The following is a 27440-nucleotide window of genomic DNA, read 5'->3' as shown; positions in this document are numbered from 1 at the left end:
TGAGCCACCGCGCCCGGCTAGAACATACTACTATTAACCCTGATCCTTCTCACACACACCCTTACATTTCGCTTTCCCTGCCACAGTCAACTGTTTCAGAAGAATACAGCATGCTCATTCCTTGATGTCCTCACCTCCCACTTTCTGTTTCTCTAGATTCCACTTGTGGCTCTATCACTCCACTAACACTGTTCTGACAGAGATTACTACTGACTTTAAAAAGAAAAGTACTTTACTAAGATAGGATTCATATACTATACAATGCATCCACTAAAGCATACAATTCAATGACTTTCAGCATATTCAGAGTTGTGCGGCCATCACCACAATCCATTTTAGAATATTTTCATCGCCCCAAAGAAACCTTCACCCATCAGCAGTCACTGTCCATCCCTAGGTAATTGGGGGAAATAATCTACTTTCTACAGATTTGCCTATTTAGGACTTTTTGGTGTTTCGACTTTATGGTTATTATGAATAATGCCACTATGAATACACATGCACATGTTTTTGTGTACATGTTTTCATTTCTTTTGGGCATAGACCCAGGAGTGGGACTGCTGGCTCATATGCTGATTCCATGTTTCACCTTTTGAGGAACTGCCAAAATTTTTTTATAAAACAGCGACACCATTTTCTACTCCTACCAGCAATGTACGATGTTCTAATCTCTCTACAAATTCACCAACATTTGTTACACTCTGTTTTATTTTAGCTATCCTAGTGGGCGAAGCAGTATTTCACTGTGAAACCCAGGAGTTTATTTTTGTCTCTTCATTCTTTTTCACTTAAGCCACCCTCTCCATCAAGTCTGGTTTACTCCGGCTCCTTAAGTGTTCTTGTTCCTCTTATTTTCTCCATTCTTCTACTCCTTCTGTCAGTTCTGGCCTGTTTATAGTGCTAGACTAAAATGATACAGTCTCCTAGCTCATCTTGCTTCCTTAAAATTAATCAGTGATCTTTTAAAAAATAAAATCTCATGTAGCAGCCAGGCATGGTGGCTCACGCCTGTAATCCCAGCACTCTGAGAGGCCGAGGTAGGCAGATCATCTGAGGTCAGGAGTTCAAGACCAGCCTGACCAACATGGTGAAACCCCATCTCTACCAAAAATACAAAAATTAGCTGAGTGGCGCATGCCTGTAATTCCAGCTACTCGGGAGGTTGAGGCCGGAGAATCGCTTGAACCTGGGAGGCAGAGGTTGCAGTGAGCTGAGATCACGTCACTGCACTCCAGCCTGGGCAACAAGAAAAAAAAAATTCATGTAGCCATTACACATACCAACATGCCCATATTCCCTGCAGCACCATTCACAATAGGCAAGATATGGAACCAACCTCAATGCCCATCAATGTATGAATGGATAAAGACAACATGGTATATGTATACATATACATACACATAATGGAATACTATTTTGCATTAAAAAAAGAAGGAAATTTTATGTTGCAAAAAATAAAAATAAAAAGGAAATCTTGACATTTGTGACAACATGAATGAACCGTTATGCTACATGATATAACTCAGGCACAGAAAGACAAATACCACATGATCTCACTTATATGTGGAATCTAAGAAAGAAGAGCTCATAGAAGCAGAGACAAAATGGTGGTTACCAGGGACTAGGGAATGGGGGAAATAGGAAAATACTGATCAAACAGTAAAGTTTTACTGAGGCAGGATGAGTAAGTTCTGGAGATCTAATGTAGAGCCTGGTGACCACAGTTAATAACAACGTATCTACTAGTTAATAATATGAAATTTGCTAAGAGAGTATATCTTGTTCTCACCACACACACACAAAAAAACAATGTGAGGTGATGGATACATTCATTACTTGATTGTGTAATCATTTCACAATGTATAGTATAACCAAACATATTATATACGATTTTTAGTTGCCAATTATATAGCTCATTAAAGCTGGAACCCACTCACCCCCCTCAAAAACACTAAAAAATGAAATCTGAAATCACACTGCACACTTGCTTAAAGCCCTGTAAAGCCTCCCTTAAACCTTTGTTCTCTCCAGAATCTGGCCCTTGCCTACCTCCTCAGCACCTGTACTCATCACATCCTGTCCCTGTCACATCCTGTCTCCTGCATAGCCAAGGCCAAACTTCTAGCCATTTTCTGAACACAGTTGGCTGCTGCTTCACATCTTGACTCGAGTCCTCTGCCTGTCTGTGTAAAATGTCTGATATCATCTCACCTGTCCTTCTAACAGCTACTCATTGTTCAAGACTCAGGCCAGGCATGGTGGCTCACGTCTGTAATCCCAGTACTTTGGAAAGCCGAGGCGGGTGGATCACGAGGTCAGGAGATCAAGACCATCCTGGCCGACATGGTGAAACCCCTTCTCTACTAAAAAACACAAAAATTAGCCAGGTGTGGTGGTGCACGCCTGTAGTCCCAGCTACTCAGGAGGCTGAGGCAAGAGAATTGCTTGAACCCAGGAGGTGGAGTCTGCAGTGTTGGCTCACAGTAGTGTGATCTTGGCTGATCACACTACTGTACTTTAGCCTGGGCAACTGAGAGAGACTCTGCCTCAAAAAAAAAAGACTCAGCCCCAGATGGAAATGTGACCAGTGTCACATGTACTCAGCGATAAACAACTTACCAGCAACAAACTCTGTTCCTGCGAGTTCGGCAGTAGCAAGGAAGTCATCAAGAGAGCTCTGTTCAGTCACTGACTGAAGATTAAGACGACCCCAATCATAGCCATCATTGAGTTCACTTGTGTGCAACTATGAAAAAACACAGGGTAATAAACCCAGCTGCTCTCTTCTGCTCTTGGCATCCAATAAGCTCTAAACTTCCTTGCAATTAGTCTGTGGTCTCGAGGGTGGCTGTAGCCCCTTTAGAATCAATACCATTAATAGTTAAAGAAGCACATTCTTACAATAGGCAGTTCCCTTTCACAATGTCATTAATTTTTAAAATCTTTTGAGGTGGATTTTATTGCATTTCCATTTTACTGATGATGAAACTAAGGCTTCAACAGATAAAATAACCTGCCTATAGTTGAAAACTAAATGACAGAAGTAGAACCTGAACTCAGATTGTCTGACTCTGCTAGTCAAAATTAGTCAAAACTTTACCCGATATAGTCCCAAAATAAGAAATACATTTTACAGGCCAGGCAAGGTAGCTCATGCCTGTAATCCCAGCACTTAGGGAGGCCGAGGCAGGTGGATCACGAGGTCAGGAGTTCAAGACCAGCCTGGCCAACATGGTGAAACCCCATCTCTACTAAAAAAAAAATACAAAAATTAGCCATCGTGGTGGTGCACTCCTATAATCCCAGCTACTCAGGAGGCTGAGGCAGGAGAATAGCTTGAACCCGGGAGGTAGAGGTTGCAGTGAGCCAAGATCACACCACTGCACTCCAGCCTGGATGACACAATGAGACTCCACCTCCAAAAAAAAGAAATACATGGCCAGGTGCAGTGGCTCACGCCTGTAATCCCAGCACTTTGGGAGGCCGAGGCGGGTGGATCATGAGGTCAAGAGATCGAGACCATCCTGGTCAACATGGTGAAACTCCATCTCTACTAAAACTACAAAAAATTAGCTGGGCATGGTGGTGCGTGCCTGTAATCCCAGCTACTCAGGAGGCTGAGGCAGGAGAATTGCCTGAACCCAGGAGGCAGAGGTTGCGGTGAGCCGAGATCGCACCATTGCACTCCAGCCTGGGTAAAAAGAGCGAAACTCCGTCTTCACTATATGAAAAAAAAAAAAAGAAATACATTTTACATAGTGACCCAAAGGTGTATGTACATATAGTGATACAAACATTCAAGTACCTTCAGTATAGTAAAATGGAAACAAAATAATACTGAAACAGGCCAGGCATGGTGGCTGGTGCCTGTAATCCCTCAACTTTGGGAGGCCGAGGTGGGTGGATCACCTGAGGCCAGGAGTTCAAGACCAGCCTAGCCAACATGATAAAACCCCATCTCCATTAAAAATCCAAAGAAATTAGCTGGGCGTGGCGGTACGTGCTTGTAATTCCAGCTACTCAGGAGGCTGAGGCAGGAGAATCACTTGAACCTGGGAGGCAGAGGTTGTGGTAACTGAGATCACACCACTGCCCTCCAGCCTGGGCAATAAAGAATACTGAAACCATACCCGATTACATGTAACACACTCTGATATTTCTCTATCTTGCTGGGGAAAAAATAAAAACAAAAAAGCTAGTTGCAAACCACTAAATTGATTTCCAGACACAACCCAGAGTTTAATAAACATCACCCTAAGTTATATACTTAGTATAGGTACAAATAAAAAAATTGCCAGGCGTGGTGGCTTCTGCCTGTAATCCCAGCTCCTCAGGAGGCTGAGGCAGGAAGATTGCTTGAGGCCAGGAGTTTGAGACCAGCCTGGGAAACACATCAAGACCCTGTCTCTAAAAAAACAGGCCTGGTGGTGTGCACCTGTAATGCCAGCTACTCAGAGACTGAGGCAGGGGGATTATTTGTGCACAGAAGTTTGAGACTGTGGTGAGTTGGTGAGTTGTGATCACACTCCTGGCACTCTAGCCGGGGTGACAGAGTGTGATGACCTTGTCTCTAAAAATGAATGAATGACGTATTAATAAATATTAAGGGCCAAAAGTTTAGGTAGTGATAGAATCAGCCAAAATAAGGATTAGGGTCCAATTCTTTAGAATACAAGTTCAATCTTCCCACTATTTCCTAAAAGGCTTCGTTAATAACAAGTTGCTTCAAACCTAATAAAAGTTACCAGTAATCTAATGTCCAGACCAACTCTGACCTGATGAATACCGATAAGCACTCTATGCTGTTTACTCTGCAGACTACATGGATGAAAATCAGCTGGTGTGACAGTGGCACATGGTTAGTTAACTCCAGGGACATACTTTAGTACACGATCTTAGAACTCAATACATTCTCATTCATTCCTGGGGGAATGAATGGTGAAAATAACGACCAGAATGATTAACACAAGCCAAATCACTTCAATCATTGTTTAAAGATCCTTCTGTAATCTACTAAAATATTAGGTCCTGTCACACCAGAGAAATGAATGATTTATCTTTGAGCTAAACCACTAGGGAGTGCTTCGCAGGGGTGAGGCAAGGATCTGAATTTTGTACTTCTGGCAGTAACCAATCGCTTCTGGAAGATCCACTCTTTGAACAAATTAATACAAAAATACGTTTTGTCTTTTTCCTGCTCAGAAAGTTCCAAGCACTCCAGTGGCTTCTAGGGCAAAACTCAAACGTGCTCAACACATTCTGGCATTGAAGAGTCTTCACATTCTCACTCCATGCCTCTCTCACTCCCCGCCTCATCACCACACTAACCCTCCTTTCAAGTTGCTTCTTTCTACCTTTGTGTTCTGGACCTTGCCAGGAGGAGGAGAACCTGCTACTCGGCCTCGAAAAAACTCCAACTCATCCTTTCAAACCCGGCTGAGGCGTCCATCCAGGAAAACTTATCTGACTTTTGACCCGGAATTTTGCAACACTCAGGCTAGACAGAAAACATGGTGACAGATGACATGATCTGTCTTACCCAGGAGTCAGTGTGACGATGGCTTCGGCTCCGCTGAGTCTGATGGCGCATAAGGGCCCGTCCCAGCGACCCACCGGCCGGGGCTCTCCTCCGCCCCATTGCAACACAACAGCCGCAAGAACCCTCCCCGCTCGGCGCGTGCAGTTTCCGGAATTCACAGTTTGATTACCGGAAGTGACGATAAGCGAGCCCAAGTAGTTCAGGCTCAAAGTTGACAGGGGAAAGCAGAATGACTTATCCTAAAGTGCTCTTTTACGTCTTGAGCTTGCCAGTATTATAGAATATAAATGAAAAGATGCTTCCTGAACTTTTCTGTGGATTTCCTGGCGAATATCTCGAGTTTGGATGAGTTAAAAGAATGGTCCATTCTCGATTTGTGCGTCGGGATTTAGCGTCCGGCAAGAAACTGACGCGCCAGGGAAGCATGGGGGTTCCTATTCGCGGCACTAGCTCCGCCTCCCGCGGCTTCCGTCAGGAGGAGGCGGAGTCTCGGAGGAAGAGTGTTTCGGTGGCGCTAGGACGGGGGCGTTTCCCAGCGCTGGTTTTCAGCTGGCGTTCTCAGGTGTGGTCTCTCCGAGGTCCAGCCCAGCAACTAATTTTTTGTTTACCTATCCGTCCCCGGCTGCGAACTGGAGAGAAAAGTCTTCACCTGGATGTGAATTTGGAATGAGAGGCTGAATAATATTTCTAGAGCTTGGCAAGGTTGTAAAGAAAGCCAACAGGAAGTGACTTACGCTTTATTTCAAATAAAAAAGCGTTTAAACAGTTCTAGTTACAATTTCATTACTTTAAAAAAAATAATTAAAATGGACTGGGCGCGGTGGCTCACGCCTGTAATCCCAGCACTTAGGGAGACGGAGGCGGGCGGATCACCTGAGGTCAGGCGTTCGAGACCAGCCTGGCCAACATGGTGAACCCCCCCCCACGTCTCTACTAAAAATACAAAATTAGCCGGGCGTGGTGGCGCATGCCTGTAATCCCAGCTACTCGGGAGGCTGAGGCAGGAGAATCGCTTGAACCCGGGAGGCGGAGGCGGCGGTGAGCCGAGATCACGCCATTGCACTTCAGCCTGGGCAACAAGAGTGAAACTACGTCTCAAAGTTTTTTTTAAATAATAATAAGAATGAAAATGAAAGTGAAAACAGTCAGCCAGCTCCACTCCTAGAGGCCTGGGCTTTTGTTCCTCACTTTAATGTCCAATTTCCCTATAATGGGAATATAAAGTCAGTTTAGACATTCTCATTGATCTGGAGAAAGCAGCTTGAGCAGGTCATAGATTGAGTGCGTGCAGTGTCAGGAATCAAACCCAAGTCTTGTCACTAGCCTGTACACTCCTGGGGAGAGGGGGAATGAGAGTTGTTAATATGTATTTTTATTTATTTTTATTTTTAGTTTTCTGTTGCCCAGGCTGGAGTGCAATGGCATGATTTCAGCTCACTGCAACCTCTGCCTTCTGGGTTCAAGCGATTCTCCTGCCACAGCCTTCTCAGTAGCTGGGATTACACATGTGGGCCACCGCACCTGGCTAACTTTTATATTTTTAGTAGAGACAGGGTTTCGCCATGTTAGCCAGGCTGGTCTCGAACTCCTGACCTCAGGCGATCCCACTGCCTCGGCCTCCCAAAGTGCTAGCATTACAGGCGTGAGCCACCGCACCCAGCCAAACATGTATTTTTAAATCATAGGCTCAAGGTAATGCATGTATTACCTAGCACGGCTTGATTTAGCCATTCCACAATGTACACACATATCAAAACATCATGCTATACAACATAATATACCATTTTTACATATCAAAACAACAGCCAAAAAGAAATAAGTCATAGGGTCAAGAATCCATTTAATCCAGGGCTTCTCACACTTTATAGTGCCCATGGATCCCCTGGGAATCTTGTTAACATGCAGATTCTGATTCATAAGATCTGGGTTGAGGCCTGCGGCTCTGTTTCTAACAAGCTTCCAGGTGATACCCATGCTACTGGTCCCTTGGTCACACTCTGAGTAGCAAGAGTTGTCCATTCCTTTTTTGTGCAAATTAAGACACAGAAGTGGACTGGCTAAAGGTCAGTCATAGCAAGTTAGCATCAGGCGAAACTGGGTCCAGATTCCCACCCATTTCTGATTTCCCTGCCAAGCCCTCTGTTTGCTACACCTCACCCTTCTTACTGAATTGAAGTGACTTTTGGGAAGTGCCCTAGGGGACTGCTGACAAGCTGTGGAGTGGTTGGCAATGGTTTGAGAAGGCAGTGCTCACAGATGAGCAAACAAATGCATCTGAACAGGATTGCTCCTGTTTCCCAGTTTAGAAACAGTGTATCTTTAAAATCCCTGCACATAATCTCCAGAAGTAAGATTGAATAGAATTAGCAGACAGCTCCTGGCATTCTCTACACAGCTAAGTGGCTAAAGATCAAACTAACTCATGAAGTAAGATTAGGTGGATTTCGTGGTTTAATAATAATACTAGGAGATGATATAAAGAAGCTCGCTATCTCATTCCTAGAGCTCATTCAGCCAGGAACTTGGGATTTCACCCTAGTTTCCTTTTCCTGATTGTGTCACCTCCAAAGATTTCTGAGAAAATAAACACTTAGGTTTTCTATTGTCACTTTTCTAAGGGCTTAAAAAATCTTGACCAAATAAGGCCAGGCATGCTGGCTCACACTTGAAATCCCAACACTTTGGGAGGCTGAGGCAGGTGAGTCACATGAGCTCAGGAGTTCGAGACCAGCCTGGCCAACATGGTAAGCCCTCTCTCTACTAAAAATACAAAAATTAGCCAGGCGTGGTGGCAGGTGCCTGTAATCCCAGCTACACGGGAGGCTGAGGCAGGAGAATTGCTTGAACCCAGGAAACAGAGGTTGCAGTGAACCCAGATCGCACCACTGCACTCCAGCCTGGGCAACAAGAGTAAAACTTTGTCTCAAAAAAAAAAAAAAAAAAAAAATCTCGACCAATTAAACCAAAGTGATAATCAGGTGTGGTGAGGAGTCAAAACGTTATCCAGATTTAATTAGCAGCAACTATTCCTAGCTGACAAGAAAAGCATACATAATTCTAATATTTCTCCCAAGACGTTATGAAAATCTACCAATGACAGACAATTGAGTCTCAGTCTTCTTATCTGGTTAATGGGGCTAATAACAATTCCTCTCCTGGAGAGGTAGCCAACGAGAAAATGCTGCAAGGTCATTGCCAGTAATTTGTGGGGTACCAACTAGCACAGCTGAACACATGTTTTTCCCCTGACAACTAAGCAATGAAGGTGAGAACCCAGCTGGAAAATTTTTCAGTGAGAAGGACAAGGAGGAAGGGAATCGAGGGTGTTGATGAGACAAGATCATCGGACCCAGATTAAAAGGAACGAAGTAAGATTGTCGGGGGAGTGACGATGGCGGTGATGAAGGGTGGAGCAAGGTCCTGGCTGCTGCCCAAGTGAGGGGGTTGCAAAGATAAATCAGGCCAGGTCCCTGCCCTCCAACTGCAGAAGCCATTTCGCCCACACACTTCAGGAACAACGCTACCTAGCAAACTTTCTAACACCAGCAGAAACTCTCACCCACCAGGCCTGTGTCTGGAAGATGGGTGAGATCCTTCTGATTCCCCACGTAGCCGAGCACTTCTGTTAAAGCCAGGATTCTCTGAAAAGCTGGCTCCTGGAGGAGGCTGTATTGATTTGGGGATTGGAAGCCTGGCATCCAGTTTCTAAATAGCGACACAGGGAGTGTTCCCTATTCATAGTGTTGCATAATGCTCGATTTCCACCACGTCTGAACAAACGTAGTTGCAAGCTCTGAAACCCACACCCAGCAACAAACTTTGGAGTTGCTTTCAGCTCTCTAAGTCCACACTGCTGTGCCTCTGGGCTCCACATCTGTTGGAGGAAGGAGAGGAGAGAGTGGGTTGGTTTCTGTTTTGTTTTTCCTTTCACGCCTTGGCGGAAAATGTGTTGGTGGCAGAAAAGTCGTTCCAAGGCGAGCTTGCAGCCTGGTCTCTCTCCTTCTTTTCCATACGATACATCACCTCCTTCTCAAAGGACATTAAAGCAGTTTGCATAAGGCTGAGAGTTGTGAAAACTGAAGTCTGGCAGCCTCTGTAGAGCGTAATTGAATCAGTAGGGAAACTCCCTCTGATTATCTGCCATTCTCAGTTTATCCCTGTTGAAATTGGGTGGATTCTCACATGAGTTTCAATAATTCAGCAGACTTTTAAAAGTCTTTTTGCCGGGCGCGGTGGCTCAAGCCTGTAATCCCAGCACTTTGGGAGGCCGAGGCGGGTGGATCACGAGGTCAAGAGATCGAGACCATCCTGGTCAACATGGTGAAACCCCATCTCTACTAAAAATACAAAACATTAGCTGGGCATGGTGGCGTGTGCTTGTAATCCCAGCTACTCAGAGGTTGAGGCAGGAGAATTGCCTGAACCCAGGAGGTGGAGGTTGCGGTGAGCCGAGATCGCGCCATCGCACTCCAGCCTGGGTAACAAGAGTGAGACTCTGTCTCAAAAAAAAAAAAAAAAAAAAACTTTTTAGTTGGCATATAATAATTGTATGTATGAGGTGCAGTTCTGATACATGTATAAATTATGTAATAATTCAGAATATTTAGCTTGTCTATCACCTCATACATTTATCATTTCTTTGTAGTAAGAACATTAACAATCCTCTCTTCTAGTTATTTTGAAATATACAACACAATATTGTTAACTATAGTCATGCTACTTTCAGTAGACATTTATTGGTGGTTATCATAATGATTCATTTAAGTTCCTGCACTCAAACATTGATTTCTTGCACGTGCACAGAAAAGTATAAAAGACGGGCCGGGCACGGTGGCTCACGCCGTTAATCCCAGCACTTTGGGAGGCCAAGGCGGGCGGATCACAAGGTCAAGAGATCGAGATCATCCTGGCCAACATGGTGAAACCCCATCTCTACAAAAAATACAAAAATTAGCTGGGCATGGTGGCGTGCACCTGTAGTCCCAGCTACTCGAGACACTGAGGCAGGAGAATTGCTTGAACCCAGGAGGTGGAGGTTGCAGTGAGCCGAGATCACGCCACTGCACTCCAGTCTGGCGCCTGGCAATGGTGCGAGACTCTGTCTCAAAAAAAAAAAAAAAAAAAAGTGTAAAAGATTTCTTGCTTTGGTGACACAGGATACAAGATCCTACGTACACTGTATTTGAACCCATGAACTTTTTCTCAACTCGTGTTATGTTTGGAATATCTAGTGGCTTTTATTCACAGATGACTTTGCAATTACTTTTCCCACTTGACCGTCAAGTGAGAAAGGGTATTGTTATTTTACTGCATTTTTAGGTCTAGAAATGGAGGCCCAAAACAGTTAAGCAAAGTAATATAAAGGAGGCTAGAAGTAGTATGAATAATAACCAACTCTAAAATCTGCAAATGGAAAGTCCTAGGTTTCTCCCATTCATTCATTCATTCACTCACTCATTCATTCACTCATTCATCGCAGGACTCTGAAGCTTCAGCACTGGACAAACTCCCTGCCCTGAAGACCTTACACTTTAGTGGTGATCAGCCTAACAGAGAGACTCAGCCAGGTTTAAATAGCTCAAGTCATGAACTACAGCACCAGGTAGACCTTACTCCATTAAGAGGGCATCTGACCACTAGGATTTTACTTTTTGTTTGAAAAAGTGATCAGTCTCCTTAAATCACCATAATAAATATACTAATATATGCATGTAAACCTGGATGGTGATGGAATGCAAAGCTATGTTGTGTGAGGAAAAGCTGATAGAAATGTGGCCAGCCTAAGGAGGGCAACTCCAGAGGTGCGTGGGAACCGCTGCCATTTGTGTGGAGGACCATCATAGGTAAGGGAGAGAAGACCGTTCTGAGAAGACACAAGGCAAGAACAACCAGAACAAATGGATAGAAACCACAGGGTTACAATTTTACGTTCAATGTGTTGGAGACTTCTTACAATCAGAGTGGCTCAGAGATGTAATGGACAGCTTAGTAAGGCAGTGAGCTCCCTGCCATCAGAGGTATTCAAGCAAAAGTCAGATAATCAGTGTCAGATGTTCTAAGTCAGGTTCATGCCTCAAAGTGGGCGTTGAAATAAAGAACTGCTAAGGTGCTGTACAGAGCCCTGACCCTGGTGGGTTCTCTTTCTCTTTATGCTGTCCCTTGCCTCATCCCAGTGTCTGAAACAGCAAGGGAACAGTGATGCTCTCAGAATGGGTGCCAAGGTTGGCAAAAGCCGGGTGATGCCTTCACCACGTAACATGGGGAGAAACATGTAACATGGTAGTCACAAAGACTACCAATACAAATGGAAATGTTAAAAATATCACTGAAGAAAAGATCCATAGCTTCTGCTTTAAACTTAATCCTGCAGGGGTTAATGATTTCTCCTCCTTCCATCTTCAGAGGGGACAAACCAGTCTTTACTGGTCCCTGCCTTTGGTGGCACTGAGGAGAAGGCTCACTTGTAAGGCTCATGGTTTCACTGCTCTTGGCTTCCTTCTAGTGCCCTTGCATTTCTGCCTGGGCCTTGTCCAAGATCCCACACAAGCAGCCCATGAAAGGACAGGCTCCAAGACAAGACGCATGGTGAGGACATTTCCGGGAGCTTTGGTCACAGGGTGACCTCCAGAGTTTGTAGACCTCTGACTTGTCTATTGCTCCTCTGTCACTCCTGCAATTTCCTGCCGTGGGCTCTGTTTTAACCTTTTGTCTTTTATATTTATTTATTTTCAGTGAGCTTTGTTGGAAACACAGCTTCTGTTTTGAGTTAATGAAGTCCCTTAAAAAGATGTTCAGGCCAGGTATGGTGGCTCATGCCTGTAATCTTAGCACTTTGAGAGGCCAAGGCAGGTGGATTACCTGAGCTCAGGAGTTCGAGACCAGCCTGGGTAACATGGTGAAACTCTGTCTCTACTAAAATAAAAAAAATTAGCCGGTGTAGTAGTGTGCGCCTGTAGTCCCAGGTACCTGGGAGGCTGAGACAGGAGAATTGCTAGAACCCAGGAGGTGGAGGTTGCAGTGAGCCAAGATCATACCACTGCACTTCAGCCTGGGTTTCAGAGTGAGACTCTGTCTCAAAAAAAAAAAAAAGGCCTGGTGGCTCATGCCTGCAATGCCAGCATTTTGGGAGGCTGAGGTGGGAGGATGACTTGAGCCCAGCAGTTTGAGACCAGGCTGGGCAACATAGTGAGACCCCCATCTCTACAAAAAAGTAAAAAAAAAAAAAAAAAAAAAAAATTAGCTGGGTGTGGTGATGTGTGCCTGTGTTCCCAGCTACTTGGGAGGCTGAGGTGGGAGGATCACTTGAGTGTGGGAGGTTGAGGCTGTGATGAGCTGTGATTGCGCCACTGCACTACAGCCTGAGTGACAGAGCGAGACCTAACCCCTACTTGTGGATGTGCTTTTATTTGGAAAAAGGGCTTTTTTTTGAGATGGGGTTTCACTGTGTGGTGCAGGCTTGTTCCCAAACTCCTGGGCTCAGATGACCCTTCTGCCTGGGCCTCCTGAATATTGGGATTACAGGCACGAGCCACCGTACCAGGTTCGGAAAAGGGTGTCTGCAGATGTAATCAAGTGAAGATGAACTCACATTGGATTAGGAGGGCCCTAAGCCAATAACTACTATTTTAGAAAGAGAAACATTTGGCTGCGTACACAGAAGACACAGAGGGAGAGGCCATGTGATTCCAGAGGCAGAGATTGGAGCGACATGTCAAAAAAACAACACCAACGATGACAGGCAACCATCAGGAGCTGGTAAGATGCAAGGAAGGATGCTGCCTTCTTGTAACCTCCAAACAGGAAGAGAATACATTGTGGTTTTAAGCCACCCCATTTATGGTCATCTGTTACGGCTGCTGCAGGAAATTCATACAGCTTTTCTGTGATCTTAGAAATGAATGAGAATTTGATTAGTTCCCGAAAGGGAGAGAAGGGCAGCAGCGTGCTCGGGGTCGCTCAGTTAGGCAGGGCTTGGGGTGGGGTCTGGATTACTTCTTTGCCAATCTGTGTACCTAAGCCTTGGCTCTCATCATGGCAGGTCCCTGCTCTACTGCCTCCAGTGACTCACCACAGCTTATGAGATGCCTCTGCCTGCCATTCAGGGACATCAGGAGTCGGACCCTGGCCTGACCCAAACACAAAGAACATAGGCCTTGGGGATCTTGGGCAAATTTCTTTTTCTTTTTTTTTTTTTTTCTCAAGACTGAGTCTTGCTCTGTCGCCCAGGCTGGAGTGCAGTGGTGTGATCCTGGCTCACCGCAACCTCCACCTCCCATGTTCAAGCAGTTCTCCTGCCTCAGCCTCCCAAGTAGCTGGGATTACAGGTGGCTGCCACCACACCTGGCTAATTTTTGTATTTTTAGTAGAGATCTGCTTTCCCCATGTTGGCCAGGCTGGTCTCAAACTCCTGACCTCGTGATCCGCCTGCCTCAGCCTCCCAAAGTGCTGGGATTACAGGGGTGAGCCACTGTGCCCAGTGGGCAAATTTCTTAACTCCTCCAAGCCATGGTCCTTTCCCTCTGTAAAAAAGAGACTAGCACGGAGCTAACAACACTCTTAGGTGCATGAGACATTTGGACGGATCTGACTTAGCACTGTGTGACGAACAGTAGGGGCTCAGTACTTTTGCGTTCCCTTCTCTTGCCCAGTTGTTTGATGTTCAACACGAACTCCCTTCTGCGTGAGCCATTTCCTTCCTCTGAACTGCTCTCTCCTATCTGCATCCACAGCAATCTGCCCATCCTTCCAGGCTTAGCATGAAGTCCACTTCCTTCCTAAAGAGGGCCCGGGTCTGGTCAGAATAACTTGTTTGACTACAGGTTATTCTGCCTGCAATGGGAAATGGGCTGCCAGACGTTCCGAGACCCAAGTGTGATCTCAAGCACCATAGAGCCCCATCTCACTGGGGGAGGCCTGTGACAGTCCTGCTTGACTCTAACGTCTTTAGGGGCAGTGAGAGCCATTGGCAAAGTGCCTTTTTGATTAAGGTACCCAACGAGTGACCACTCAATCAATTCACAGAGAGAAGTATGTTTGGCTGGTAGGGCTGCTCCTGTTGGGGTCATCAAATGAACCTGTGGGCCCCAAAGCTGCTCTTCCTAGAGGGGGAGCGAAGGAAGGACGTGGGTTCTACACTTACGTGTTTAAAAGTTTTTGGCTTTACTTTTAGCCACAGGAAAGGGCCCTGGATTGAGATTCAGGCCACATGAGTCCTCATCTTGGCGTGGTCCCTAAATTACCTTATGGCCATGCACATGCGCTGTCAGGCCGTCAGTTTCCTCATTTGGAAAGTCAGGGGAGGTTGACTAGATGATCTCGAAGGGCCTTCCAGATAAGGCTCTTCTAGTTCTGACAGTCTGTTCGTGACAGTCCCATGACTTTGAAATAAATACTCACTGGCAGTATTGTGCTGAATAAAAAAAAAAAACAGAAATAAACACATAGTTAAGTTCATTCTACAAATACTTGCCACACATTAATTTGGTGGCCAGCATTATGCTAGAAGTTGGGGGATACAAAGAGTGAATAAAATATAGACACCACCCAAAAGGAGCCTGTAGTCTAGCAGGGGGTGGGCAGAGAGTTAAAGACAATATTATAGGCTGGCGAGGTGGCTCACGGCTGTAATCCTAGCACTTCGGGTGGCTGAGGCAGGTGGATCACTTGAGGTCAGGAGTTCAAGACCAGCCTGGCCAACATGGTGAAAACTCGTCTCTACTAAAAATAACAACAACAACAAAAAAGGCCATGAGTGGTGGCTCATACCTGTAATCCCAGCACTTTGGGAGGCCAAGGCAGGTGGATCAACAAGGTCAGGAGTTCAAGACCAGCCTGGCCAACATAGTGAAACCTCGTCTCTAGTAAAAAAATACAAAAATTAGCCAGACATGGCAGTGCGCCTATAATCCCAGCTACCCAGGAGGCTGAGGCAGGAGAATCACTTGAACGCGGGAGGCAGAGCTTGCAGTGAGCCAAGATCGCGCCATTGCACGCCAGCCTGGGAGTGCAAAAAATTAGCTGGCTATGATGAGTGGCGCCTGTAATTCCAGCTACTCAGGAGGCAGAGGCAGGAGAATCACTGGAACTTGGCAGGAGGAGGTTGCAGTGAGCCAAGATCACGCACTCCAGCCTGGGCAACAGAACAAGACTCCCTCTCAAAAAAAAAAAAAAAAAGACAATATTATAGCAAGGCAAGTGCAGAGGTAAGGATACACACGGGGGATATGGAGAAGGCGATGGGTGGGCCTAGGTGGCTTTCCTGGAGAAAATGGTATCGGAGCTGGCTCTGTAAGAATGAGTAAAACCGGCCAGGAGAAATGGCAGGAGGAGGTCATTTCAGTTAGACAGAGCCACATAAGTCATGGCAGGAAGGGAAGGACCAGTCTCATGAGCACGGGGAGAAGTACAGTCTATTCTCTGGTGCTGCTTCATAAATCAGGGGTCTAGGAGAAGAGAATGAGGCTGGAGCCAGGGCAGGCGCCAGACCTGAACATTCTCTTGTGTTACACTGAGCAGTGGGAGTGTATTCCATGGCGCGTGGGAAGCCACTTTGAAGGTTAAAATGGGGGGAGGGAAAAGGTCAGATGTGTGGGTTAGTAAGTATTGAGGATGGCTTTGAGGCGCAGGCTGAAGGGAGGGGAGACTTCCGAGCCTGAAGGAGAGAGATGGGCTTGGGTGTAGACGTGCTGTTTGTAGGTTGGCAGGGGCTGGAGGTTTCTCTAACTGCCTCATTTTTTTGTGGGGGAAGCACCTAGTCAGTTCTGCTGAGCTCTGGGGGAGCAGGTGGCTTTGGGAAACTGGTGAGAATTTAGGGTACGCGTTGAGGAGAGTGGGAGAGGAAGAGAGCAGGACAAGGGAAAAGGTGGCTGGATGGGAGGTGTACTGCTGCCGGAGCAAACTGCCGCCAACGCAGTAGCCTAAATCAACACAAACTCACAACTCCGCAGGTTAGAAGTCTAACATGGACCTCACTGGGCTAAAACCAAGGTGTCTAGTAGCCACCTTAAAGAAGCAAAAAGGCCAGGCGCGGTGGCTCATGCCTATAATCCCATCACTTTAGGAGGCTGTGGTGGGTGGATCACCTGAGGCTGGGAGTTCAAAACAAAAATGAGCTGGGCGTGGTGGTGCATGCCTGTAATCCCAGCTACTGGAGAGGCTGAGGCAGGAGAATTGCTTGTATCTGGGAGGTGGAAGTTACAGACTGAGATCACGCCACTGCACTCCAGCCTGGGCAACAAGAGCAAAACTTCGTCTAAAAAGAAAAAAAGAAGCAAAAAGAAATAGTAATTTTTTTTTTTTTTGAGAATGAGTCTTGCTCTGTCGCCCAGGCTGGAGTGCAGTGGCACGATCTCGGCTCACTGCAACCTCTGCCTCCTAGGTTCAAGCGATTCTCCTGCCTCAACCTCCTAAGTAGCTGGGACTACAGGCATGCACCACCATGCCTAGCTAATGTTGTATTTTTAGTAGAGATAGAGTTTCACCATGTTGACCAGGCTGGAGAAATAGGTAAAATTAATCTTAATAATTGATTTTATTTAACTCAACATAGCCAAAATGCTATCATTCAATATATAATTAATATAACATTATCAAGATTTTTTACATTCTTTTTGTTTTACTAAGTCCTGAAAATCCAGTGTGTAGTTCATACTCGTACAGCATCTAAATTTGGGTCAGCTCATTGGCCCAGTGACACATGGTTCACAGTGTCAGCAGCAGCCCGTGGGCTGGTGACTACGTACTGGGCCATGCAGGTTGCAATGCTCTCCCCATGTCTTCGCAGCTTCATCTCATTCCGGTCTCTGCCCAGAGCCGCCTCCCCTGGCCATGCTGTCTAAACCAGCCACCTCCCCGGCCATGCTGTCTAAACCAGCCACCTTCTAAACCAGCTACCTTCCCTTCCTAGCACTGCCTCCCTGGCTCCAGAGACTTTTCCCTATCTGGTGTTTTATTAGTTTTTTGTTCACTGTCTGCCCAATTCCCTGCCGCGCCTCCACCATATGCTGCAAATCTCATGCAGGCAAAGACCTGTCTATCTGTCCTCTTTAGTGCTGTATCCCCAGCAGCTACGTCACATTCATGGGAGACTCTCCATAAGTATTTACTGGATGACGTTGAAGATTCCAGATTCGTCATGTGTCATCTCTGAAGCCAATGTCCTCTGAGTGGGATGCTGGAGGAGGGGGCGAGGGAAGGAGCATTATGTAAGACAGGAGGTGGGAGGAGGCCGGTCCGAAGCCTCTGCGAGACAGAAGGCTGACTTCTGCATGCTGAGTTTGGGGCTGGGACTCTTGATTGCAGCATTTCCTTCCAGCTGTGTAGTTTCAGCCACAGGCTTATCCGGTTTGATGAGAAACCATCCCACCAAGCAGCATGTCTGCCTGCTACCAGTAGATGGGGCAGTGTCATTAGAAAACTACACTCTGCAGTTTCTAACCTGCTTCCCAGCTCCGCTTCGCTGACGGTCTGTTCAGGAATTGCCCTGCCTCAGATCTGATGTAGACTCCTACCGGGTGCTGCCGGCTCTCCTAGCTGAAGAAACGCATCCTTAATTGTGGTGTGTGCTTCAGGTGGGGTGGCCGGCTTCTCCATAAAGTGAGGCAGGCTCTTGGGGCTGGCCCAGGTCCAGGCCACAAAGGGACAGCAGGTTCTTCTCCTGGGTCTTTGAGCACAGGTACAGCGCATGACTCACAGCAGGGTGTTCACACTGGCCTAGAACCTTTCTGTTCTCCCAAGGTTGCAAACAAGCTTATTAGGAAGGCAGTCAATCCATGACACAGCCTTGTCAACAGGAGCAGCTCCGTGGGCCTGTGCTGCTGGGACTGGCACTCTGGCTGCTGCTCAAGAATGGGGCCACGAGTGGACTCCTTCTCCCTGCCTCTGTGGGCCACTGGTGTCTATGCCACTGCACGAAGTGCAAAGTGGTGCCTCTCACCAAGGCTGAGACCAGCCTCAGCTCCTGCGACTGATCTGTCTTCCTCTTCCCCACACCCTCTTGAGCCTTGGAACTGGGAGCCATTTGAAAATGATCAGTGCTTGAACATGACGTCTGCTTTTGTGGAGTTTGGACTTCAAGATGATGGACCAACTAAAGGTCACTTAACACAGCCTCATTTGATATGTGCTTACCAGATTTTTTTTGAGACGGAGTCTCGCTCTGTCACCCAGGCTGGAGTGCAGTGGCACGGTCTCGGCTCACTGCAACCTCTGACTCCTGGGTTCAAGCGATTCTCCTGCCTCAGCCTCATGAGTAGCTGGGATTATAGATATGTGCCGCCACATCCAGGTAATTTTTGTATTTTCAGTAGAGACGGGGCTTCGCTATGTCGGCCAGGCTGGCCTCAAACTCCTGACCTCGTGATCCATCCACCTTGGCCACCCAAAGTGCTGTGATTACAGATGTGAGCCACCATGCCTGACCAATATTTGTATTTTTAATAGAGACGGGGTTTCACCATGTTGGTCAGGCTGATCTTGAACTCCTGACATCAGGTGATCCACCTGCCTCGGCCTCCCAAAGTGCTGGGATTACAGGCATGAGCCACCATGCTCAGCCAGAATGTTTTATTCTCCTTCATTACCACTGCAAGACAGTCCAGAAATTTAAGAAATTAATGTTAGCTTAAATGGCTTATTATAGTCCTAACTAGCTCATTCTAACAGCGGGTCTGGTATCTCTCCATTGACCCATAGGTGCGGCTGAGGAGTAAGGCACTACAGCTCTGGAGGAACAACACTAAGGGGACAGCCATGAAAAGGCCATTCCTTCCCTCAGAGACTACAAGGGCCGGGCCGAAAACCACAATCAGGAAGCTTTCTTCTTTCATTGTTACAATCATTAAGCTCCATCCTAATTATTACATGTGTACACATTTTCTTTCTTTCTTTTTTGAGACAGTCTAACTCTGTCATCCAGGCTCAAGTACAGTGGTGTGATCTCAGCTCACTGCAACCTCTGCCTCCCGAGTTCAAGGGATTCTCCTGCCTCAACCTCCCAAGTAGCTGGGATTACAGGTGTGCACCACCACACCCGGCTAATTTTTATATTTTTAGTAGAGATAAAGTTTTGCCATGTTGGCCAGGCTGGTCTTGAACTCCTGACCTCAAGTGATCCACCTGCCTTGGCCTCCCAAAATGCTGAGATTACAGGCGTGAGCCACTGTGCCTGGCCTTATGTATGCCGTTTCATGCTTCTATAATTTTGCTGCCCTCTATATCCAGGAAGTCCTTCAGTCTTTTCCTGTTTGGATAAATTCTGTTCATCTTTCAAAGGTCACCACCTCCATGAAGACTTTTCTGATTTTCCTAGCCACAGTGAATGCTTTCCTCCTCCAGTTTCTCATAGTGCTTTGGGTCTTTCTCATAGCGTTTAGTCCACTCTGTCTTCTTGTTCACATGCGTGTCTTGCTCATTAATTCTAGTTATTGAGTGCCTATTTGTACCACAGTGGGGATACACGGTACTTGCATAGAACCTACAGTCCAGTGGAAGCCCAGACAGAGTTGGGTGAAGTTTACAATCTTCATTGGACTAGGACCTTCTTGAGGCAGGAATCCTGTCTGCTTCTAACTCAGGGCCTGGCACCCAAAGGCAGTCATAAAAGTTACTTAAATGGAAACTCGGCACCAATGACTCTGAGAAAATGGAGTTAGAGTTCAAAGGAAGATTAAAAGTTGGCAAAGGTAGAGGGTTAGGGAATTTCCGGGATTGGTTGCAGTGACTCTGGCGTGTAAGCCAGAAACATCAAAGATCCTCAGTGGACTCGGATGGTGGCAAGGGATCACTGTCCTCGTCCAGGACCAGCCTGGGAGTTGGATGCAGGATCATTTGGACATTTATCCCGCTCTAGCTGTAAGTCTTTTTGCTTTGACTGAGGAGACCACAGAAGCTAGCAGGTTGTTTCAAGAGCCCAGAAATGAGTTACTGGCTAAGGGTGAAGCCGCCGGAGGACTACAACTACACTGTCCAATTGGCACATGATAAAAGCAATACTGATGCAATTATCACTCCTATTGGAGGGTGGCCAGGCATTATTTGTCACTCAAATAAAAAATGTCATTTGAATTTTTACTAGGAATTCTCATCCAAAATATGTCAATGATATATAATAAAACTGCATGAATGGCCTGGTGAAGTAAACTGACTACACACGCATTACTTAGAAATTGTAATGTATCTCAGGCCGGGTGCTGTGGCTCACGCCTGTAAACCCAGCACTTTGGGAGGCTGAGGCGGGTGGATCACCAGGTCAGGAGTTCGAGACCAGCCTGGCCAAGATGGTGAAACCCTGTCTCGAGAGAAAAAGAGAGAAGAAAGAGAGAAAGGAAAGAAAGAAAGAAAGAGAAAGAGAGAGAGAGAGAGAGAGAGAGATAAATAAATAAATAAATAAATTGTACGTATCTCAAAAAATTGCTCTACTCTGAGGCCCGACAGCAGGAGGGGATCTTGCTAGGGGTTAGGATCGGGAAGCCCCTTATTCATTGATGATAGTCTGCAGGATTCACTCCAATCATCTTACCATGTATCTGACTTTTCACTGTCTGCCGCTTACCTGTGAATACGAGCTCCAAGACAGTGAAAGATAAGCCTTGGTGTTTTCTGTGCCTCTCTCTTTCTTTAATCGAATACAATTCTGAAAATAAGAATATTCAACAGCACCCAGTCATTCTCGGAGAGCTGTCACACAAGGAAGAAACCACTATTTTCCCAAACTTTTTGCTTAGAAAATTATAGCCTATAATCTCATCTTCTGCCACCTACCCCAGAAGTTTCGATCTAGACATACGTGTATTCATCGAGTTGCAATTCAGCCTGGGGGTGGAGTGTCAGGATTCAAGTCCTTTTGCTGCGGGGTAACCCCAGGTCCCAGTGATTTCCGTAGACAAAAGAGATGCTGATAAATTTGGGATGTAATTGCCGGATTGGACCGGTCTCCCCGCTCCCTCGAGCAATGGCTGTCGCCAGGTCCCTTTAAGAGACTGGGAATCCGCCCGGTGTCGGATCCCGAAACAGATTCTCTTCTCTGCTCCTCCCCTGTCCCCGCGCGGCGAATGGTTCGCGCCGGCCTATATTTACCCGAGATCTTCCTCCCGGACAGCAAGGATGTGAGGCAGGCGAGCCGGCCATCGCTCGCAGCACTGGAGAGGGCGCGCTGCAAAGGCGGGCAGCCGACCGCGGAGAGCCGGGCAGCGGAGTTGGACACCGCCTCGGAGGGAAGAAATGAGGTAGCGGCGGTCCCCAGAGCCGACCATGCGCGCCCCCTGCCCTCGGAGCCCAGCGCTGCCCTGGCCAAGCCAGCCTGGACACTGAGCCCGCCGAGCGCGAGTCCCCGGTGTCTGGCGGAGTGAAGATGCAGTGAGCCCCCGCAGGACTGCTGCGCGGGGCCCGCCGCGGCCAGCCGGACCGAGCCTCCCACCGCACTTGGGGCCAGCTGCTGTCTCTGCGACCAGCCCGGCCGAGGGACTCTTCGTCTCCAGCACCCCTTGGAGGTGGGGAGCAGCGGCCCCTGGGCACACTCGCTGTAGAGTTTCCGCGGGTTTCGGCCCCAGTCCTAGGGGTTGTGTGTGTTAGGGGACCCTCTTCGCGTTCGCCAAGGAGTTCCTGCATATTCTCGCACCATCCCGGTGCTGTTGCTGGGGCTCTATTTATTTGCACGCGCGCTTCTAGTTTTTTTCCTGACCTTTTTCCCTCCACGCACGTTCTCTCTCGCGTTTTGTGGCTTGCCTGAGACTCTTTGCCTTCGCCCTTGCCCAGGCTGGGGTAAGTCTGTGTGCACGCTTGGCCCCTCCAACAACCCCCGCCCCCCCACAACACACGCACTTTTTCTGCACACTCGAAGCTGAATATTTTCTTTTTTAGAAAATTTACCCCCACCCTCTGCGGGGTTCCTAACACTCTCTCCCCCTCGCCCCAACTCCCTACCCCTGGGCCACTCCCAGTGAATTTTATTTTTCGATCTTGCCCGGGCCGAGCCCGGCTGGGGCCAGTGGCTCAGCGGGGCTCGCACCCGGCGCTCCGCCGCCGCCGCCCAGCTGCGCCGGGGCGCTCTCCGGAGATGCTGCCGTGGAAGAAGCACAAGTTCGAGCTGCTGGCCGAGGCGCCGCCGCGGCAGGCGTCCAAGCCCAAGGGCTACGCTGTGAGCCTGCACTACTCGGCGCTCAGCTCGCTGGCGCGGGCGTGCCCCGAAGGCGCGCTTAGCCGGGTGGGCAGCATGTTCCGCTCCAAGCGCAAGAAGCTGCACATCACCAGCGAGGACCCAACTTACACCGTGCTCTACCTGGGCAATGCCACCACCATCCAGGCGCGCGGCGACGGCTGCACCGACCTTGCTGTGGGCAAGATCTGGAGCAAGAGCGAGGCGGGCCGTCAGGGCACCAAGATGAAGCTGACGGTGAGTGCGCAGGGTATCCGCATGGTCCACGCAGAGGAGCGCGCGTTGCGCCGCCCGGGCCACCTCTACCTGCTGCACCGCGTCACCTACTGCGTGGCGGACGCGCGGCTGCCCAAGGTCTTCGCCTGGGTGTACCGGCACGAGCTGAAGCACAAGGCCGTGATGCTGCGCTGCCACGCGGTGCTGGTGTCCAAGCCCGAAAAGGCGCAGGCCATGGCCCTGCTGCTCTACCAGACGTCGGCCAACGCGCTGGCGGAATTTAAACGCCTCAAGCGGCGGGACGACGCGCGTCACCAGCAGCAGGAGCTGGTGGGGGCGCACACCATCCCGCTAGTGCCGCTGCGCAAGCTGCTCCTGCACGGCCCCAGCTGCTATAAACCGCCGGTGGAGCGTAGCCGCAGCGCGCCCAAGCTCGGCTCCATCACCGAGGACCTGCTTGGTGAACAGCAGGAGCAGGAGCTGCAGGAGGAAGAGGAAGAGGAGCACCCCGAGGGCTCCCCGGAGGAGGAGAACCGCTCAGCAGAGGGAGATCCAGCAGAGGACGAGGCCGAGGCGCAGCGGGCGCTGGTGGTTGCCATGCACTTTGAGTGCGGGGACTTGTTGGACACCTTGGAGAATGGCCGCGGGGAGGCGCTGGGGGGCGGCGTTGGCTCCCTGGGCCCGGGGGCCGGGCCGCCGCCTCTCCTGCTGGGCAGCGCCTCCGACATGAAGGCCGAGCTGTCGCAACTCATTAACGATCTGGGCGAGCTCAGCTTCGGCAACGACGTGCGCACCCTGCAGGCCGACTTGCGGGTGACGCGCCTGCTGTCAGGCGACAGCACGGGCAGCGAGAGCTCCATCGAGGGCGGGGGCCCGGACGCCACCGCTGGGGACCGGTTGGGCCAGGCCGACAGCGCCAGCACTGACGAGCCCTACTCGAGCTGAGCTCCTCCGTGCGTCCCCAGCGCTCCACCGTGGCTACCCATCCGTGGCCCCGACAACCTCCCTGTCCCTTGCCCACCCCCAGGAAAGGGGAAATGGGGCCTTTGGGGCCCAGGCCCAGAGTTCCCCCTGACCGCTTCCCCTACCTCCCCGCCCCCGCTCCCGCCCCAGCACTTTTGGCTCTGTGCGAGGCGGTCTCGGGGAGCGCGTGGGAATGCGGGGAGATGTGAAAGGGGAAACCCCGCCAGGAGGGAGCGAGGCAGCCCTCTGGGGTGCGGGTGAAGGAAGGCTGGCTGAAGTTCCTAGTCTCAGGCCATAGGTGCCTGGCCAGTTTCCTGTTTGTGGGGCAGCTGGGGCCTGAGGAGGAGGGGTTCACTTCCTCCTCCCACCCCCTGGGAGCGGTCCTGCACTGTCACTGACATGTCATTAAAAAAAAAGAGAGAGAATTTGCTCTCAAGGTGTTTGAGGCTTTAATGCCACCCCTTGGCCCTCGGTTCTTTTTGATGCAAGAGCTCGGGCTGTTTACCTCAGACTCAGACCCCTGAAATTCTGCCAAATTCCTCAAATAACTGTTTGGGGGGTGGTGGGGGGAGATGAAAGAAAGTTGCATTTTGTTTACAGCTAAAGACATCTAATATCTTAAAAAGGAGTTTTCCTTTAGAAACACACAGACACGAACACACACCCTTCCTCTTGCTCAAAAGATCTCACTCCATGATACTGTGTAAAATATTTTTGCACTGTTGTGAAGTATTTTTGACTTTTTTCTGTACATAACTGTGTTCTCAGAGCTGATTGTTTATATCTTTTGCTGTGCAAAAGAAACATGTAAAATGTTCAGTTGTATATACAGAAATGTGTATAAAACATTTTGTTATTTTTTAAAAGTAGCACTGTTCTGGTTCTGTTTGCAGCCAGTGGGGAGAGAATAAAGAGGAAAATGTAACAGATCAGGTGAGCGTCTGGAACTGCTGTGTGGGAGTGGGAGAGACTGTCCAACCCTGGGTGGCATAGGACAGTCTTTGGTCTTTCCTGTGCTTGGAGAGAATTAGGGAAGGAAGGTCCCCTTGATGCATCATCTGGGGCCTTCCTGGACCTCCACAACTCCAGGTGCTGTGTCTGGGGCCCCATTTCAGGTATTATCCCGTATTTTTCACTCACGAAGTTGTGCGAGTCTGGTCTTTTTCTGGTCTTTCGGAGAGGCCAGGGTGAGTTCCATATTGCACTCTCAGACCTGGGAGGTTATTTATGGAGGAGTGACTTTCCAGGTCAGCCGAGATTTTACCACCTCATCCTGTGGGCCGTACTACTAATCAAGTGTGAGGAGACTCCGTTATCTTTTCCTTCACAAACAGCTCAAGGAGCTTTAAAGATGAACTAAAAACCCAAAGAGGAGTTCTCTGAGGAGTGGGACCATCTCTGATTTTCCTGGGAGGAAAACCAGGGGGAGAGAAAAGTTGACAAGTTCCGATCCTGGTGTGAGTGAGTCACGGTGCAGGTGGGTGGGTGGCTGGGCAGGCTGCAAAGCCCATTTCCTTCCCTTCTATAACCCAGCGTGGCCCAGTGGGGGGATGGCCCGAAGGTCAAGGCGGAGAGGAGCTGTTAGAGCGCTTTCATGCTTTGTGTGTGTTTGTTTCTGTTGTAAACTCCAAACAGATGTCTCTAGTTTGGCTACACCCGATCAGCTGGAAGCTGTAATGAGATGCTGCCAAAACTGTGCCTTCTGCAAATTATATTTTCCTTTTGCCCCTTTGGGCCTCTCTTCCTGTGCTGCAGAAATGGATCTCACTCCTGGCCTTCCCTGGTGTCCCGAGGCCACTTCGCTTTGTTTTCATCTGAAATATGTTCTGAGCAGCTAGACCCAGAAATCCTAAGGAGTCTGGAATTCACTGGAACCATAGAGGAAAGGAGGGTGAAAGATTTTCTTCCTAATTAACAGGAGTGGTTCAGGCATAGAACTAGCTTTAAGAAAGAAAAGAGGGTGAGTGGAAAATATTTTTTAAAAAATATTCAGTCTCTTCTTAACGGCATTAGGACAAGGTCCAGGCCTTTGAATCTATTCTATTTTGGCTTGGTTGTGAGACCCGATCTCTCTCCATGAATTCCTCAGATACACATAATTGAATGACATCAAAAACCCCAGCTAGAGAGAGGTCAGGAAAGTCAAATCTCAGCCTACCCACCCATCCCAGACCTTTTACCCCAATGCGCTCACCTGATCAGCAAACGGCTGTGTGGGCCATCACTAGCTTGCGTGACTAGATTTCACATTTCAGATTATTTCCATGCATTGCCAAGTTCCTCTGCTGTTTGAAACTGATGAAGAGATGAGACAGAGTGAAAATAATATGGCTAATACTTGGGAGGCAGGGCAGGGTCTGTGTGTCTTCATTCTTATCTAGTTTAAGCGTCTGGTGAGAATGCCAGTGATGGCTTTCATCTGTGACGGATGGGCATATGGTGATTGGTCCAAAGTTCAGGCAAATGGCATTGAAACCAACACCATCAATAAATATAAAGCAGCCATCTCTTAAAGCCTGATTGTTCCTCTTATGTGATTTATAAATAGGAAGGGGGACTTGAAGGTTGAGGAGGAGGAAGAAGAAAAGAAGCAGGCTGGAAAGAGCCAGCTCCCCTCCTCCCCTGTCTGCGCCCTCCCCATCTCTCCTTCCTCCCCTCTGCTTTTTGGCATTGATCCCCACTGCACCTCCGAGCTCTGACTGATGTAATTCTAGAAGAGAAGCGAGGTGACACATGATTCACCTCTTCTTACATCTCAGTCTTCCAGGGATGATATCACTAGAGTAAGAAGAGATGTTTTGAATAAAAAAAAAAAAAGACCCTAAAACCAATTTGCTTCTGGAGCTCAAGGGAAAAGAGTAGAGAGGCAAAAACAAACCTAAGTCATTAGATAAAATACGCCTTCCAGAAATACACCTGAAGTCAGGTTTACTCATCAAATTGAACTTTTCTTGCAGAGTGAGGCTCATGTTTCTCCTTGACTTAACCTGATGGTAGTTTAAATGCAGTGAGACACTTCCCACATTCTTTTGCAGCCTAGGTAATCCTCTGCGTTCAACAATGCGGCATTGAGTGCCTGAAAAACAGAGTGACTTCCGTCGGCCAGCACTGTCATCCAGGGGTGGCAGCGTGAGACCGGGGAGGAGGCATTCATCAGCTTCTCACAGCACAAGCATCCCACGTTCTCATTTCTACCATTTGTTGCATATGTGAGCAGGAAGCTGGGAGGAAGAAAATGATATCAAATAAACAATAGTATTTCATATCCTCTCAACTACTACGGCTTCAGAAAACCCCCTCCACACACACATGTGTGCGCACACATACGTGGTTTCCCTAAAGAAAACACCCCTCTCACTACCCCTCAGTCAGCAGAACAGATTTTAAACAAATTAGAAAGACTCTGTTATACTAAGAAAGCACAATTCCCTCACAGGAGACAGAGCTGTGTTTGAGGGCTCTGCTTCTGAATAGGGAGAGAACTGGTTGGTAGAATCTATACCCCTGGCACCATATTGGAGATTTAAAAATCTCATTGTAGCTGCCAAGGATCACGAGAAACATACAAAT

At 48.2% G+C, this 27440-nt stretch overlaps 3 protein-coding genes and 1 long non-coding RNA gene across 5 annotated transcripts in view; 1 reads left to right on the top strand and 3 right to left on the bottom strand.

The window, feature by feature from the left end:
- LSG1 (large 60S subunit nuclear export GTPase 1) overlaps window positions 1–5949 on the bottom strand; it is a 28466-nt gene extending 22517 nt beyond the window's left edge. Inside the window, exons 1-3 of one of the 2 annotated variants that reach the window (XM_032298209.1) lie at window positions 5540–5947; window positions 2620–2746; window positions 1197–1236 (exon numbers count right to left, since the gene is read on the bottom strand). In XM_032298209.1, coding sequence (XP_032154100.1) covers window positions 1217–1236; window positions 2620–2746; window positions 5540–5638 — 246 coding nt within the window. In that variant the 5' untranslated portion in view covers window positions 5639–5947 and the 3' untranslated portion in view covers window positions 1197–1216. Of the gene's footprint in view, window positions 1–1196; window positions 1237–2619; window positions 2747–5539 lie in introns of those variants that run through there. The other variant, XR_004275119.1, reaches the window with a different exon arrangement.
- Window positions 5950–17096: 11147 nt separating this feature from the next.
- Window positions 17097–18731, bottom strand: LOC116564830. The gene is made up of 2 exons (XR_004275118.1): window positions 17432–18731; window positions 17097–17385 (listed from the first exon to the last, which is right to left on the bottom strand). It is a non-coding gene; the product is annotated as an uncharacterized LOC116564830 (long non-coding RNA).
- Window positions 18732–20931: 2200 nt separating this feature from the next.
- Window positions 20932–22157, bottom strand: LOC116565038. Its single transcript, XM_032298582.1, has 3 exons — window positions 22143–22157; window positions 21324–22088; window positions 20932–21170 (listed from the first exon to the last, which is right to left on the bottom strand). The coding sequence occupies exons 1-2, from the start codon at window positions 22155–22157 to the stop codon at window positions 21345–21347; spliced, it is 759 nt and encodes a 252-aa protein (XP_032154473.1). The 3' UTR covers window positions 20932–21170; window positions 21324–21344.
- On the top strand, window positions 21546–24802 carry FAM43A (family with sequence similarity 43 member A). The gene has a single exon (XM_032298208.1). The coding sequence runs from the start codon at window positions 22593–22595 to the stop codon at window positions 23850–23852; it is 1260 nt and encodes a 419-aa protein (XP_032154099.1). The 5' UTR covers window positions 21546–22592; the 3' UTR covers window positions 23853–24802.
- Window positions 24803–27440: the final 2638 nt, after the last annotated feature.

Source organism: Sapajus apella, unplaced genomic scaffold, assembly GCF_009761245.1.
Source record: "Sapajus apella isolate SASKATOON/1434 unplaced genomic scaffold, GSC_monkey_1.0 scaffold38, whole genome shotgun sequence".
Classification (NCBI taxonomy): Eukaryota; Metazoa; Chordata; class Mammalia; order Primates; family Cebidae; genus Sapajus; species Sapajus apella.
Note: the sequence above shows the minus strand (reverse complement) of the source record. Positions and strands in the feature narration are given on the sequence as shown.